The following is a 17,003-nucleotide window of genomic DNA, read 5'->3' as shown; positions in this document are numbered from 1 at the left end:
CTCCGCCTCACTACCAGCCGTATATTTACTAGTGGGCCTCCTAGTTCTTTTTCTCCACTGTGTGTCCACACTCTTTCTATTGGCCGCGAGGCCCACCACTGGAAACGCCGGCACCACCGTCGGCGTGACGTGCTTGGCAGGATCACGTGGTCTCAGCAGCCGCGTCGGCTGCTTGTGAAGCGCTGCCGCGTGCTCTGTAAACGACTTTCAAGTTCCACCTGCGTTGCGGCCTGTTGAAATGCGGAGGTTTTCCCCCGTAAGGGGTGCCCAGGCCCCTTCAGGACCTTTAATAAAGTTAATTATCTCTCTCTCTCTCTCTCTCTCTCTCTCTCTCTCTCTCTCTCTCTCTCTCTCTCTCTCATTTTGAACACAAATGAACCCATTTTAATAGGAGTGGCTGCCTCCGAAGGCGACGAACATGCTTCTCGGTGCCGCAGTTACGCAACCCAGCCGTGTGTCAGCCTGCACTGGTACCCGCGGGACAATAAACTGCGCGAAGCGTGGGTTGTGAAGCTAAAAACAGGCAAGCAGCCATTATTTACGAGTCGTACAAGCATTTCCGCGACGAAGACTTTAGCTCAAGTTTGCGCAGCGCCGTCCGCCGCCCCAGCGGAGAGAGGGGAAAGCTCCGGTAGCTCGGACGGGTCGCTCTTGCTTGGTTTTCCCATTGCGCGCGCACTCGAAAGCAGGCATGCAGTCCTGCTGCATTGTGAACTGTCACAAAAGTTTAAAAATGACGAAGAGCCGAAAACTTCCTGTTATGTTCTACAGTGTGAGGAGCAAAGGCACCAAGAGTGGATTATGGCAGTTCGCCGCGATGCTTTCGCGGTGTCGTCACCTTGAAACAATTTTTGTCGTACACAGTATTACGAACTATTAACGGGGAGAAACGCGATGATCGTGCTCATTTGAAAGTGAAGTGCGTTTGTGAACCCAAGCTACAACAAATAGACAGCCGCTGTACGTTTCGGGATTGCACGCTGGTTTTCCGAGTCAGCCATTTGTAATGTGACAGCAGCGGAGCGTGTGGGCTTATTACACCACAGTTTAAATAACGTAGCGTGAGTACTAAGTGTTTAATTCAGCTGATTGCGGTACATTTCCCGTCGCGGTTCCCTGTAAACAGAATTAAGCTGCATGTTTGCACTGAGCGTTTGTATGGGCCTTGCATGCGACACGCCGTGATTGCTTAGCAGGTGAAGTGTTGCGCTGCTAAGATCGTGGTCATGGGTTCAATTCACGCATACGACAGCTGCATTTCGATGGGAGCGAAATGCAGTAACACCGGCGTACGTACACGTTAAAGACCCTGTAGGTGGCCGAAATTAATCCGAAGTCCCCCACCACAGCGTGCCTCGTAATAATGTCATGCATGCGGCACGTAATATAAGGCCTTGCATGCGCGTGAGCCGCGGGCAATGTACAGTTGCCGCTTTGGAAACGAGCTGAAAAAAGAACCAAGGCGGCAGTTAAATTTTCGATGGCTTCGCGATTTCAGATGCGCTTATCATCAGGCACAAATCTCGGCATAATCATAAACATGCACGATCCCAGTGGGTATTGTATAGTATCAGGGGCGTAGCCAGAAATTTTTTTCGGGGGGGGGGGGGGGGGGGGAGGTCCAACCATAATTTATGTATGTTCGTGCGTGCGTTTGTATGTGTGCGTGCACATATACGCAAGCAAAACTGAAAGTTTTCGGAGAGGGTTTGAGGCCCACAACCCCCCCCCCCCCTGGCTACGCCCCTGTATAGCATGATGCGGAACAAGCGAGCTGTCGAAACAATCAAAGCGACATTCGAATAAGCGAACACGGTGCGTGATCAGGCGCCTCTGCAAGAAACATGCATGGTCGAAGTGGGCATGAATTATTATTGTTTTTTTGCGCGTATCATTATGCTGTCAAAGGGAGCTCTAAAAAGATCCAAGGTGACATTAAACTTGCGACCCGACTTTGTTATCATTCGATGCAAACCTCGGCAAAAGTGAAACTCCCACGAAACTGAACACTGCGCATTGCGATGCAGCCAGTGACTCAACAGGACAGATGTAAATTTATGCTCTTCACACTGAGCTCATAATAAATTTAAAGCTGCACGACAAACTTGGCATCCAAGCAATCGAAAAGTTATCAACAAAAACGCACGCGAAAGCGTGGTGGACGTTTGCTGACAGCTCCGAGTAGACACGACTGCCGCAACGAAGGTGCGTTTCACCGGTAACATAATTACAGAACTCGCGCAGTCACCTCCCTATTCATGTCAAAGAAATGTGCCCGTTCAGCATCGGCACGCACATAGCGCTCGCACAAACAGCATCGTCCTTGACGACCTGCTTGGTCCCGAAAAGGTGGTCGATCAACCGTCCTCGAGGCTCTGGTGAGATTCCCACCGTGAAAACGTTTTTTCCATCTCTGGGATCTTTCTAAACCTTCAGAGCAAGCGACACGTGAAGCTGCACGTGCACGGCGAGCAGAAAACAGCGCGTGCAGGGTGCGTGAACGTCCCGAGACAGCGCAGTCAAAAGGCAGGTGCGGGGAGAGGAGCGACCGGTTTTTGCAAGAAAGGCGGCGAATGGATGGACGGATGGATGCTATGAGCGTCCCCTGGCCCGAAAAAAAAAAAAAAAAAACCTTTACTCCTTTTTTTTTTTTAGCGTTGGCCTAGTGTCTTTACTTCAATTAAAACTATTTTACTCCAGAAGAAAAAAAAAAACCTTAAGTTTTCAGCTCCGTTCTGTGCCCTTTACGGCAGAATGTCCTTATTTTTTTTCCCAATATTTATTTTTGTCCTTTCTCTCTAGTTTTCTGCCACCAATACTCTAACCGTCTCTTACTTATTTCAATCGTGGGTGTGTTCAGCTTTCCATTGTCTCTAAAACCCAAGGCGTCATGTAGGCTCGTGCCCAAACGTACACCTGGGTGGATGTCTCCACATTCAATCAGAACATGCTCCGCCGTTTCCTGATCTTCCCCGCAGCACGTGCATTGTTCTTCTTCTTTACTGAATCTCGCTTTATAACTACCCGTTCTAAGGCAACCCGATCTCGCTTCAAACAGTAAAGCGCTTCCCATTGAATTGTCGTAAAATGCCTCCCTCCTGATTTCATTTTTGCCTTTTCGGTAGTTACTCAAACCCGGTTTTTTCTCCATAGCTGCCATCCAGTAAATCCTCTCCGCCTCTCTGACCTTTCGGTTTACGCTCTTTGTTGACATACTGCTTACACTACCAGCCGTATATTTACTAGTGAGCCTCCTAGTTCTTTTTCTCCATTGTGTGTCCACGCTCTTCCTATACAAGTAACGGAACACATTCTCTGCCCATCTACTCTCCTTCATATTCCTTAGCCTTTCTTCGAACCTTATTTTGCTCTGAGCCTCCCTCGCCTCAAAACCTGCCCATCCCATATCGCCCTTTACAGCCTCATTTGTCGTCTTCCCGTGAGCACCCAACGCGAGGCGTCCCACAGTCCTTTGATTTATATCCATTCCCGATTGCACCTCTGCCCTCATGCACACCACTGAGTTGCCAAAAGTAAGCCCCGGAACCATTACACCTTTCCACAGACCTCGAAGCACCTCGTACCTATTGTATCCCCACAATGCTCTGTGCTTCATTATTGCAGCATTCCTCTTTCCTTTTGCTGCTGAGGCTCTTTCCTGTACCTCCATGTACCTGTCACCCTCATTTATCCATACTCCGAGGTACTTGTATTCGCTCACCCTCGGTATTTCTTGGCCCTGTATTGACACCGCCTGATCACAAGGGTCATTGAATACCATCAATCCACATTTTGTTATACTAAATCCTAGTCCTAGAGCTTCCCCTTCCCTTCCGCATATATCCGCCAGCTGCTGTATATCCTCTCGACTGTCAGCAAATAAGACAATATCGTCAGCAGAAAATAATCCTGGAAGCTTCTGCTCAATCATCACGCCGCCCTGTTTGTGTGACAGATTAAAACCAGAGTTGCTAGCTTCTAGCGCTTTTTCCATATTCACCATGTACAGCATGAATAACAGCGGGGACAAAGGACATCCCTGTCTCAGCCCCTTGCTAACCTCAACGTTCTCTTTGCTACTCATTCCTTCCCATTCTATGCAAACAGTATTTTCTCGGTATATCTCCCTCAAAAGCTGTATACAGTCGTCGCCTATGCCCATTCCTTTCAATATATCCCACAAAATTTCCTGATTAACGTTGTCGTACGCCCCAGTGATGTCTAGAAAAGCCATGTACAAGGGCCTATTTTCTATTTTAGATATTTCTATACACTGAGTGAGAACAAACAGGTTATCGTCTAACCGCCTGTCGACTCGAAATCTATTCTGGAGTTGTCCCAAAATATCGTTGTGTTCTGCCCACTTTTCTATTTTCATTTTTACTGCTTGCATCGCCAACCTGTATAGTACCGATGTAATGGTTAGTGGTCTATACGAGCGAATGTTATCCTTTTCTCCCTTGCCTTTATAGATTAAGTTCATTGTACATTTTCGCTAACTATCCGGTATTTACCTGTCCTTTAAGCATTTTTCTACAGCTTTCAGCAGTGCTTCTTTAGTGCTATTTCCTAGTTCGTTAATGAGGCTAAGGGGAATCCCATCTAAACCCGCGGCAGTGCGCTTTGGAATTTTTCCTTCAGCCTTTTTCCAATTGAAATTCTCCAGCACTAGCTCTTCATCGGTTGCTCTCTCCGCCACACTTTTACTCACCGGGGAAATCCCCTGGACGCTCTTTTTAAACGAATCGGCTGATACCTTTCGAATGTAACCTAGCGCTTCGTACCCTTCCAATTGATTTCCTCCTTCATCGAGAATATGTTGTTGCGTTGTGACAGACTTCCTACCTAGCGCCTTTATGTGGCTCCAAAATATCCAGCCTCCTTTTTTTCGTGAATCTCTGTCACCGAGCGTTCACTTTCGCCTTTAATTTTTGCCTCGACCAATTTCTGTACAATGGATTTTTTTCTCTAGATATATTTCCCATATTTCGTTGACTTCGTCCTGCGGTCTCTTGTCCTTTTTTTGCCCTTCTATGATTCCGTGATGCTTCACGCCGCTTCTCGATCGCTTCCCGGATTTCCTTGTTCCACCAACTTTTTGGCTTCCTCTTTCCTTTCCAGCAAATAGTTTTCTTCTCTCTCCCTATCTCTTTAGTCATTAGATCTAATAGCTCACTGTACTCCCAGTCCTTGCCTGGTATTTTGCCTACTTCTTCGTCGACTCTTGTGGCTATATTTATTATTGCGATAGCAATTATATGGACAGTCTCGGCTGGAAAATGTCCGTCCACGTCGCCGTCATTCACCGTACATGTATAAGTATGTATATATATAGAAAAGCCACAAAGAAAATTAAGTCACAAATTCTTTCCGACGCGCGGAATCGAACGGGCGCCTTCTCGCTTTGCAGCCCGCCGCGCTAGACGTTAGGCCCCGACAGCACCGTCTTTCAGCCAGCTAACGGCGAGCTATTTATATACACCATGTAATTCAGCGTACTTTCTTAGTGGCCACATAGATGGCGCGACGTGCGCACCGCTGCTGCGAACGCCGTTGCTCTTCGCTCTACAGGGCGTGGTCGCTTTCGTGCGCTTATCTCGAGGAAAGAAGGGGCGGCCGGTGGGGTGCTTCGCTTCGCTCGCTGCAGCGGCCGCGTTTGCGAAAGGAGCGCGCTGTTTAAACAGAAATAAGTAACAACTGTGACAATTAGTTCGCGCTCGTCTTGTGTGTACCTGTTCGTTCGTTTCGTGCGTCCTGCTTCATGTTTGAGCAACGCGCTGGCAATTTCGAGCTGCTTTCCGTTCTTCGCGTTACATTACAATTTATTGCTATTGCATTCATTGCTTCGACGTTGCGGCGAAACTATGACTTTTACAGCGAAAGCTGTTATGAGATCATTTCACCGGCCGTTTTTGGTGCCGTAGTTGTCCGCCGCCGCCGCCGCCGGTGTCCGTAACCAGTATCGCTCGAAATAAGAAAAAAAAACGAAATAAGAAAAAATTCCAGGATTGAACGAGGTTCGACCCTGGGCCCTCTGCTTGGGAGCCCAGTATTCAACCTCTGAGCCATACCGGTGCTTGAAACTGCTTTGCAAAAAGGTCCTATACAGGCTTCATGTTGGGAAGGAACCACATTAGCATATGCAATATAGCGTGGTAGAAGAGTAAAATAAGCACCAAGCGTCGCACAACGCGAATTCTGTAACCAGGCGTCAAACAATGCGAATTGCGCAACGAGTAGGTTGCTGAATGCTTCTAACCCATTACAATGGGCTCTGCCATAATTCTTCATTGTCATCAGGCACAGCGTCAACAAAGTGCGCATAATGCCTTACGCGTTTAGCAGGTACCACGGCTCTCTGTAGAATGACGAAAAATGGCACAGTGCCTGCTGCCCTACTTCTCAAAAATTACAATGATTCATATCGTAGTGGGTTCCTAGCAAGTGCACTTGTATTGGTTGCCAAAGAAGCCCATAAGCGCATGATCCATTTCCACGGGGTGTCAGTAAAATTACAATGATTTATAGCGTAGTGGGTTCCTCGCAAGTGCACTTGAATTGGTTGCGAAGGAAGCCCATAAGCGCATGATCCATTTCCTCGGGGTCTCAGTAAAATTACAATGATTTATAGCGTAGTGGGTTCTTCGCAAGTGCACTTGTATTGGTTGCCAAGGAAGCCCATAAGCGCATGATCCATTTCCTCGGGGTTTCAGTAAAGTTCTTCGCACCCCCTCCCCGTCTCTCTCCCACGTCAACGTATGTTATACAGCATGACGGGAGAGGGAAAAAGCGACCGGGCGTCACCGAATGCAAATTACATAACTAGTGGGCCGTTTAAAGCTTCCAACCCATTACAAAGGGCTGAGCCATAATTCTTCATCGTCATCAGTCGTCGCGTCAACAAAGTACACATAATGCCTTACAGACCTGTAACTGGTGCCTCGCTTCTACGCCGAATGACGATTAATGGCTTAGTAGGTGCTTCCCAACATCACAAAAATTGTGATTTATGGCGTAGTGGGTACCTTTCTAGTGTACTTGTATTGTAGCCCCAAGAGAGCTTACAACGGGCTCTAGAAACGCCGCTCTTCCAGCTTTCGCTGTGACTGTGCTGCGGTTTCAGCGCAGGCCTGGCGTTTTTTTTTATTTGTTTGTCATTTAAATACGAGGCGCCGGACTTTGATTCTATGCTCTCATTTCCAGTTTTATATCCCATTTGTAATGGTATTCGTTTATGAAACGCGTGCGACGCAGCGCCCCCTGGCCGAGCTTGGGAGGCCTATGAGACATTATGACCTTCTGAGCAAATATTCTGTAGATATCTGCCTGGTTGCGGGCACGTGAGTTTAAAGGGAATGAATATACTCCTACCAGAACTTATTTAAATATCCCCGACGTGTAGTGATTCTCGTCGGAGATATTTAAATAAGTTTTGGTGGGAACTCACTTGTCCCCAACCAGGCAGATATCTGCCGAATGTTTGCTCAGATCTAGGTACATCTGCCGGGGGGGGGGGGGGGGGGCAGGCAAGGGGGACGCTAGCCTCCCCACTGCGGAAAGTAAGGGGGGCGAAGGACCCCCCCCCCCCTTTCACATTCGAAAGTGGTCAATGTCGGCTGCACACTGGGAAACTAAATGACTGAGGCGAAGTTTTCCTTAAACAGAATAAGCATGTAATTATATAATGAAATTTTATAACGTATTTTTCCGACGCTTCTGCTGTGACGGTTGTGTTCCGTGTCTCACGACCGCGCACTGCACGCTATCTGCGGTGTGGGCCGCCCATGTGACGCTATCGCGCCATGCGCTCCAGTATTGCAGAGTAGGCTACTGCTGAGCAGGGGTGATGTTAGAACACTCTGTTATGGTTTTATTCTGCTCGGACTGACCTGAAAATTACATCACCGGTGACACAAATATGAGCGGGGTGCAGCAAACATTTTATGGACTGATCAAATGCGCTTCCTGTTTCAGAAAATTCATCTGCTTTCTTCGAAAACGCACAGGATCGCCGCTGCTCTATATCCCAGCTGCAGTGAGTCGATGAGTGTGCAGAAATGTTGAGTGTTTTAGCCGAGTCACCAGAGCTGAATAAGCTTTCCGCTTTAGTCTCCGATTAACCTGTTTCGCCTTGCTTATGATATGGCTGCTTGCAGCGATCGCGACTGCTTGCAAAAAGGTTATAATATAAGGCAGTCGACTCGAGCACACTAGGAAAGCCTAGCTTTCAATCTTGCCCTGCAACTTGATCGACCGGACCAGGGAGATGGTCAGGGTCCACTCGTTTCGCCACGGTCCGCGCGCACGGTTCTCTCGCTGCGATGCGGTAGCGCACGAAAGCAGTCACGTGGTTTTATTTCAGATTTCGCGGGATTACTTTAAACGCCGGATACATTCACCACGCAGCACGTGCATTGCCACACAAAGTTGGATCGGTCGTCACAAAGTAACGAAACGCACTTGGCTCTAAAGTAAACATTAAAGATGTGCATAATTGATCATAGTTAATTAACTAACTAATTAGCGCAACATAAGAATTACCCTATCGGGTGGCCACACGACGGCAAACCATATGCCATCGGTTTCATTAAGTTGTGCTTAACCGCTTCTTTTTTTTTTTTAATCCTTGGTTCCATTTACGTGAAACACCCGGTACAGCCATTACATCCATCTGTGTACATATGTAAATAGCTTTCCTGTATTCTCTCCTTCTCTTCCTGCCCTTTCCTCCTCCATCATTCACGGATGATCGCCTTTTATGTATCAGCTACTCGAGCTAGACAGTTACAGTGCGGTCATCAGCAAAATTTTCCCTTGCCTTTTTCCCTTTTATATATATTTTCTCAAATAAACAACCACTTAAGTTTTTAGGCTCTTTTGCACGGATGTTTGATACAGTAGAGCAGTGGTTCTCAGCCGCCGATGTGTCGGGGAACCCTCGTGGACTAGTCGAAGTGATGGCGGACCCCTTGATGTGATGAAACGAAGGGGGGTGCAGGCTTAGCTTTTACTTGAGGCGTTGGGGAAGCCGAGACGACCTTGTTCAGAATGTTGCGGCAGTTCCTGAAGTAGGACCTGGAACTGGGAATAGGTCAGAACTCGCCTCCAAAAACTATTTTTTGTTTCGCGGGCGATGGCGTCGCGGAGGCTCCGCGGAATCCCATTTGAGAACCAGCTGCAAAAGAGCGTTAAAACAGCAAACAATTTTCGCGTAATTACCTCGGTTATAGGCGCTCCTGGCGTTTCTCGTCGTAAAGGAAAAAAGATAGAGTCGCATATCGTGGTGCAGGGTTGGCATGTTGATTTTGAATGATCGTGTCAAGTTACCACAGTTATTCTTAAAGGGGTCATGAACCTATTTGCCAACTAATCACCCAACGACCTCATACCGAATTTTATTGCCTCACGAATCGATTGCCGCAAAAATTTCTCGAATCCGCCAAGAACGAGCGAAGTTACAGGGGTTTGTCGCGCGCCTCAAGCGCTTTCGATCTCTCCTCTCGAACTAACGAGCGCTACACAGGGAGGGATGGCACGGGGTAAAGAAGTTACTTGAGCGCTCGTCATGACCCTGAGTGCGCGTGATGAAACGCGATCGCTTTGTCCCGTTCTGATTCCTGCGCGCGAGTGTGGCTCACTATGTAGTGTTAGTAAACTACAAAGCGCAGCCCCCCTCCCCCCTCCTTATAAAGGCCTCACCAGGGCGGAGGAGCGCTGGCTTCTCCGGCTCTTCACCAATACTGTACTGTGCCGTGCAGTAATTCTGCGTTCTCGGGCGCGTGCCCGCACTGTGAGGAGGAGTTTTCTGACACCTATCACACACTCTAAGAAAAATAGGTGTCCTTTGACTCTCCTTTGCTACACATGTGACTCTCACGTATAACTCTCTTTAGAGAGTCACGTTGACTTTCTCTTGGAAAGTCGTAGAGTTACACATCCCACGACTCTCCCAAAGAGAGTCAACGTGACTCTCTAAAGAGAGTTATACGTGTCAAAGTCCCATGTGTAGCAAAAAAATAGTCAAAGGACACCTTTCTTTCTTAGAGTGCATGGTGTGGGCATGCACCTACCCCCCCCCCCCCCCCTCCCACCTCACCCGAGAGGACAGGGGGCTGTCCTGCTCGGTTGCTCCGACGAGTCCGACCTCCAAGACCGACAGGCATTGATGGCAGAGCCTGGGCCACCGCGGATCCCTTACGGGTGGGCCCTTACGTCTCGCCCCATCCGTAACTCTCAGTGTAAATACATAAATTAAAGTTTTCCACAGCCAGGCGGCTCCCCATGGTAAGAAGCGCATCTGATCCAAACGCTGCTCTTGATTTATGCCGCCTGTTGGCCAATAGCATGCTACCCGCTGTTCGACGTCAAGCAGCGGGCGCCGGCAGCTCCGAAGCGAGCGCTTCTGTATGAAAAGAGGGCAACTTCGCGCTCCGCTTGTAAGCTCCCATTGCCGCACACGAGTGCATGATTTGGCTGAGATGTTCATAGCAGTGTCTGCTATTCGCAAGACGTGTTTTCTCGCCAAGCCCTATAAAAGTTGGTTCATAACCCCTTTAACACACTACACGGGTGTTTTTCACATCCGACGACACAACAGTGTTAATCAAAGGGGTGCCAATTTTTTACGATATCAGCGGAAATACTTTCCCGACAGAAGGGTTCTTAGGTGGGCTAGTTAACTTAGCTCATGAACATTATGGCAGATCAGTCAGCGCTGTGTCCTGTGTTCTCATCGTCCCGTTTTCTGCGCTGTTCTGCCATAAATATCTTGACGTTCCGCATGCGTCCGCGTGTATCGGACTGTACATCGCAGATGAATAGTTTGCGTGATCGGTTTCGAGTTGATCCTTGCTGGTTACACCGGGGGATTGAGGAGGACATCCAAATGCGACTGTTTTTAACATCGACTCAAACTTCAGTCGAATCGTTCCTCAAGGCGATTGTCGTTGCTCCCTTTGAAGACGACGTGGAATCGACGCGTATGTGTAGCGTGCCAGCTCCTTCCGCAGGAAACAAGTGAAGACGCCAGAGAAGAAAGAACCGCCCGGCCGCGACTTACATGCAAAAGCCTCGCGAAATGGTCTTCCGCCATGGGAAGTGAGCGTGTAAACTGCATCCGCTTCCCTGTACGGGGCCTTTGCACGAGCACGCAAGAGTGCTGGGAGTTCGCGCCTCACGGCAGCCGCGCCGTTACGGCTGGAATACGCGCGGTCTTTCTTTGGCCAAGTGGAATGAACCGTATCGAGCAACACCACGCGCGCGCAGGCACGAACGCGCACGCGAGCACTCGAGGCGAGTTGTTAAATAGTGTGGTGGCGCGCGAAGGACCAGTCAATGGCTGACACCCGTTGGTGACCAGGTCGACGCCAAAGGCGTCCTCACCGAGACGCTCTACTTAAAGCTGACGCTGCCGCGCGCCCGCGTTTCGAATAGGGCGCGGGGAAAACACCCGCGGGTATCTCGAGGAATCGGTGCGAAGCGCACGCGGCGAGCATGCCCGGAAGACGTGGCGGGAACAGCGGCCGCTGGCGCACCTGCGCGTTGCTTCTGCAGGTGAGTGTTCGGACGACAACGTGCACGATTGGCAATTATATAACCACGTGGGGGCCGATATGACGCGATCGCGCGATGTTTCGAAATGCAGATGCAACAGCGAAAATATAGAGTCGTATTATTGCACACCTGCGCGTTATAACAAGACAGCTTTAAAATATAATAATTGTTGGGGTTTTAAGTCCCAAAACCACGATATGATTATGAAGGACGTCGTATAGTGGAGGGCTCCGGAAATTTTCGACCATCTGATGTTCTTTAACGTGCACCTAAATCTAAGTACACGGGCCTCTAGCATGACGCCTCCATCGAAATGCGGCCGCCGCGGCCGTCGGGTCAGCAATCGAGCACCATAACCACTAAAACACCGCGGCTGTTACAGCTTCGTAACGAATGGGTGACAAGGCTGATGGAAGACTGAATTGTCCAAGGTATAATTCTCGGTGATGCGTAGATACTTACCATGGATTCCGATGAAGATCTACTTCACGAGATTTAATTAGATGCAGGCTTTAATGACTGTTTTGTGTTTTTGTAATGTGTTGACGGGCAACGATTGACCTAATTGTTTAAAACAGGTCTTATTAGACGGTTAAACACAGGTTAAATATTATACGCATTATGGTTTTATGACACAGCTGAGCCCTACAAAATGACCGCGCTATTTCACCGACCGAACACACTACAAGCTTTACCGCATAATGCACAAGCGCTTTGTGAAGCCACCTTTACAGGCAACTTAAAGCGATAAAACATATTTGCGACTCGACGCGTGGCTTGCCTGTGGTAATAAACAAGAGCTTCGTTCCTATGAAGTCAATAGATATTGGTCATATCACAAAATATAAGCTAGCTACGTCAGCTCAAGACTAGAATGCGAGGTGTATAGAGTAAGAAAGCACAAGAACTGTTGGCAGGGCTGATTTTGCGAAAAAGAAAAAAAAAAGTAGAGGAGGAACCATTTCAGTTTGTAGTGCATGTATGTGCAAGTGCAGCATTGGATTTTCATTGCATGGAGACGCTGTCGTGGTTATTACAACGGATACTATATATTAGCCAACATCGGCTGACATTAACCATCGGAAGCCATCACTTTGCCAACATACAGAATTCACTACCCGAAATTTGCCATTAGTAGGCAAGTCCTAGCCAACATAAGTCACCATTAAGCCATAATTAGCCAACACTAGGCGGCATACCGGCACAGATCGCGGGTGGGGGGAGCATGAACTCATCAAAGTCAGATATTCCGTGTGAGATTGGACACAACCGGCATGTTTCACGTGCAGGTCCTCGCCGCTACGGCAGCTACGGTCGCAGACGCAGAGTCCACCGTGAGGTCACTGACCAACGAGGCCAGCCAGCGAAGAAGTACCAGCGACGCGTCCGGAGACCCACATCGTCAAGGTTTCGAGGCACTAAGACTTCAAGACACGGTGGCAGCACTTCCGTCGGGCTTTGAATTCGCAGAGGCTGTTGCCTACGATGCGATGAACGCGCCTCAAGCTGCTGGGGGCGAAGCCAGGCTCGGGATTGGCGTCCCGTCACAGAAGCTGTACCAAACACAGAATGGTGGCGCTTTTTTGAAACCCAACGGCGAACGGTACCATGCCTCGGCTACGGACCACTACGGCGGCCTCGGAGGTTCCGGTGGTTCAGGCGGATACGGCTTTCCAGATGCCATGAGGTCAGTGCACGTTCACGTACTATTAAGGCGAGAGCCTTATATACCTCATCAAACGCGAAAAGTGACCGTCGGCGGCGTTCACACGAGTGATGCAAAAAGTCATCATCGTGCGATGACGTCACATGTCGCCGAATTTGTGACGTCATGACGTGACGTCACATAATGACATCATCACATGACATCGTCGTTTTGTCAAAGATCACGGAGGCACTCTAAAGCCCCGTGAAATGCACAAAGATTTTAATTCATCCAATCCCGGAGGCACTGCGAAACCACGTTGGGTGGGAAAGCTTTCGGGCGGGATCAATACAATTTACTGAACAGAAAAGAGAAGATGGCTTTCGCCTTCCAGTCGTCTTAAACAAATGCATGAGGGACCGAGTGGCTTTCTTTAAAATTATGTCGCGACATAACATGGTTCGACACCCTTAGGAGCTGTATACTCTTACATTTATAGTTTCAGTCCAATGCACTTTCCTCGCAGGTACTACCACTACGGCTCGGGTCCGAAGGCGTACAACACCGAACACGCGTACGCCTACGAGAAAGTTTACCCGGAGCGCACCTACAGCACCAACCACGCCACGTCTTACGAGAAACACTACGACGATAACGACAACAAGGGCGGGCCGTGGGCTGGTGGCGGCTACGAGTCACGCTTCAGTAGCAGCTATCCCATCAGAGGTGGCGGCGGCGGCGGCGGCTATGGCTACCGACACGGCGACGGTTACGGAAAAGGTAGCGGGAGCGGCTACGGAGCGAAAGGCTACGAATCGCGCTACGACTCCCGGCCCGCGGCCGCTTCGTCTACGAGGAGCCGACGAAGAGGCGGTGCAAGAGCTGGTCCCAAGATCAAACGCTACGTCTACAAGAACCCTTACGACAAGAGTACCACACGCGTTGTGGAGATGCACTCGAGCCGAGGGCGCCCTAGCTGGGCTGCGTCCAATGAAAATCGGCAGATCTGGAAGCCGGACGACATGGAACAGTTCGTGTTAGGACTGATGCGCAATGGCTGATGGGAATGCGTTGCTTACCTTGTTTCTTTCTTTTCATTCGAAAAGGTAAAATGGTAACGCCCTTCCAGGGTGTGCTTTTACATATATTAAAACTGCGCAGAAGACAGGACAAAGACGAGAGACTACAAGAGACAAGCGCTGACCAGCAACTGAATATTTTTTTATTCAGACACTTTATTTTATTCATTTTTTTCTTTGCGATTTGACTGGTGTAATCGAAGGCAATCGGTTGGGAATTGCTGCCAGTCGAATTAAGGTTTATTTAATACCACTTTCAATCCGACATTGCCCTTAGAACTTTTGGCAAGATGCGTTCGCGTGCTTTATTTTACACATATAAAAAGAAGCTTTGTATTTTATTGCACACCTTTCAGGACCTGCGCAGTTCATCTGCAGTACATACATGATGTGTGTATGCAGTTGTAAAAGAGTGCTGAGTTGTTGAGGGATCTACAGGGCTATACTCCCTCCTATGTGATTTTTTCTTTCTTGAGGGGGAGGGGTGATGTCTTGTATACAGACAGGCGAAACATATAAGAATGGGCCTAGAGAACACGATGATGTGTACATGATGGAGACATGTTCTGTGCGGACGGTATGAAGTATGAAATCGGACATTGGTCGACAAGAAGTCATGGGAGAGTCTCTGCGGATCGGCACAATCTTTGCGCAGCTGTCCTCACCTCGGATGCTTGCACTTGCAAACTACAGGCGTTTGTGCTACAAGCAATAACAGTGTTAGTAGAGTCACTTAATCCATAGTGACTGCTGCGAGCTTGGGTAATTAAGATATAGTACCATAAATGAGGCATTTCGAAGAAATAAACTGATTACAACCTCCAGAGGCATCTTGTAAGTTCAATTTTGAATACTTCGTCAGTTTTGCGTGTTCAGTGGAAGCAGTATTTTTACGAAAATCGGCTTGCGCAAGGTGGTGGGGGTGGGGAGGGGGGGGGGGTGCTCGTCCCGCCCCTTGCGCACGCCTATGATCACAGTCACACTAATGCGAAATATATGGCGCCAGTCTATTTGAAACTTTTCTTCCTGTCACCCAAGGCTGGTTATATGCATTAGGCAGCCTGTTCCACAAACAAAAGCGAAGTCAGGCAGAGGAAAAAGATAAACAGCGCCTATTTAACATTTCAATAAAGAAATGAAGGCAACCACTGTGTGCTTCCGGTCCGATGCACCTAACATCAGCGTAATGTGCGACGCATTGACAAGTGAGCAGGGATTAGGTACAGCCAGCTGATACTCGCATTTGTGAAAAAAAGGCACAGGGTCCCTTATGCATTCGCCTAAGACGACTGGAAGGTGAAAGTCATCTTTATTCTCTTCCCAGGCGATGTACTGAACATACCACGGCCCCCTCAGAGATGTTTCTGCACCTAAAGGGGTATTCAGACGGGGGAGGAATGCTCGGGGGAGACGGGGGGGTTGCGGATCACGTGACCACGACGTCACGGATTAGCGAGTGGGCGTGACCCCCCCGCACCTCCTCGGAGGAGACGGGGACGTTTTCCCCGAAAGGACAAACAATCCCCCGGCGGTGGGGGATGTGGCGGAATTTCTGGCTCTTGTTTGGCCACATTGTTGCACTTGCTCCTGCAGAGAGCGGCAGTGGGTGTCCAGTCTGCAGTTGGGGTCATCTGTAGCTGGGGTCATCGTCGTCAGCAGCTGGTGAAACGGGCGGTACAAGCCGCAGGAGTAGTCTGGTAACACTGGTCTCCCCCTCCGTTCGCCCCGTCCGTGTGAGTGGGGGGCATTTGTGGCGACTTCTCCTCGCCAGTTGACGTCACTAGGCTCCGCCTTTACCCCCCGAGCATTTCTCCTCCGTCTGAATACCCCTTAACGTGGTTTTCTTACTGCCTCAAGGATCGGAGCCACTGCAAGCTTTCTACATATCAGCTGGTTATGCACCGCCTCCCTGATCGGCCCACTTCTGACTAAGCGGAGATGTATGTGATGACGTCATCGTGTAACGTCACGTTATGTGACGTCATGATTTTTGGCGATCAGTGACGTCATGATGATATCATAAGATGAAGTCACCACATGATGATTTTTTTGCATCACGTTGACGCCGCTGGAAGCCGCCGTCGGCCAATTTTCGCCTTTGATGAGGCATCTAGGGCTTTCGCCTTAATAGCATGTGTGTGTGCGCGTAGTGCGTGTGTGTGAATAATCAGAAAGCATAATTCAGAAACCACAGCATCAATATCCTACACAGTGATATTGCATGTTTCAGTGGAATAATAAAAATTAAAGATATACGTCTATAAAGGAGCATTATAAACAGAAAAAAAAAATATTGAAAGACGAATAGCTAAAAACGGTCCACAATAATACTCAAAAGAGCGAAAATGTCGGCTCTACTAAAACCTAATGCTTTCCTTCGAAGTTTTAGAAAAGTAAAATGCTTTCACTATACGAGGTCGGAGTAAGTATGGCAGCATGTCACATTATAGTTTATTAGTAGCACCTGAATCGGTCGCCATAAAATATCGCGATTCCTGCAGAATTTCCGACGTCCTCAACGGCGATTAATTTATTGCTGCAAATAGTTTCACAATATTTACTGTTGTTGTCTTAATAATTAAATATTGTTGGTTGTCCTAACCGCATCTTCATGGTTTCAGGTCATGCATAAGACAATCTCTGCATAGCACATCTTACTTTGGTGCCCAACATATAAAGACGAGTGAAAATTAATTACATGACGAAAACACAGAAAAGCTCGAAAA

The 17,003-nt window shown here is 48.6% G+C and overlaps 1 protein-coding gene across 1 annotated transcript; it reads left to right on the top strand.

Annotated features, from left to right (window-relative positions):
• Nucleotides 1-11,493: 11,493 nt before the first annotated feature.
• Nucleotides 11,494-14,263, top strand: LOC119381604 (RNA-binding protein FUS). Its single transcript, XM_037649379.1, has 3 exons — nucleotides 11,494-11,553; nucleotides 12,843-13,240; nucleotides 13,725-14,263. Exons 1-3 carry the CDS (start codon nucleotides 11,494-11,496, stop codon nucleotides 14,257-14,259), a joined length of 993 nt encoding a protein of 330 aa, XP_037505307.1. The 3' UTR covers nucleotides 14,260-14,263.
• Nucleotides 14,264-17,003: the final 2,740 nt, after the last annotated feature.

Source organism: Rhipicephalus sanguineus, chromosome 2 (assembly GCF_013339695.2).
Source record: "Rhipicephalus sanguineus isolate Rsan-2018 chromosome 2, BIME_Rsan_1.4, whole genome shotgun sequence".
Classification (NCBI taxonomy): domain Eukaryota; kingdom Metazoa; phylum Arthropoda; class Arachnida; order Ixodida; family Ixodidae; genus Rhipicephalus; species Rhipicephalus sanguineus.
Note: the sequence above shows the minus strand (reverse complement) of the source record. Positions and strands in the feature narration are given on the sequence as shown.

Bases quoted from the DNA above. Each gene is read 5' to 3' on its own strand.
- LOC119381604 (XM_037649379.1), top strand. From the start codon at position 11,494: ATGCCCGGAAGACGTGGCGGGAACAGCGGCCGCTGGCGCACCTGCGCG. The intron at 11,554-12,842 runs GTGAGTGTTCGG...TTTCACGTGCAG, and splicing joins CCTGCGCGTTGCTTCTGCAG to GTCCTCGCCGCTACGGCAGC. The intron at 13,241-13,724 runs GTCAGTGCACGT...CTTTCCTCGCAG, and splicing joins GGCTTTCCAGATGCCATGAG to GTACTACCACTACGGCTCGG.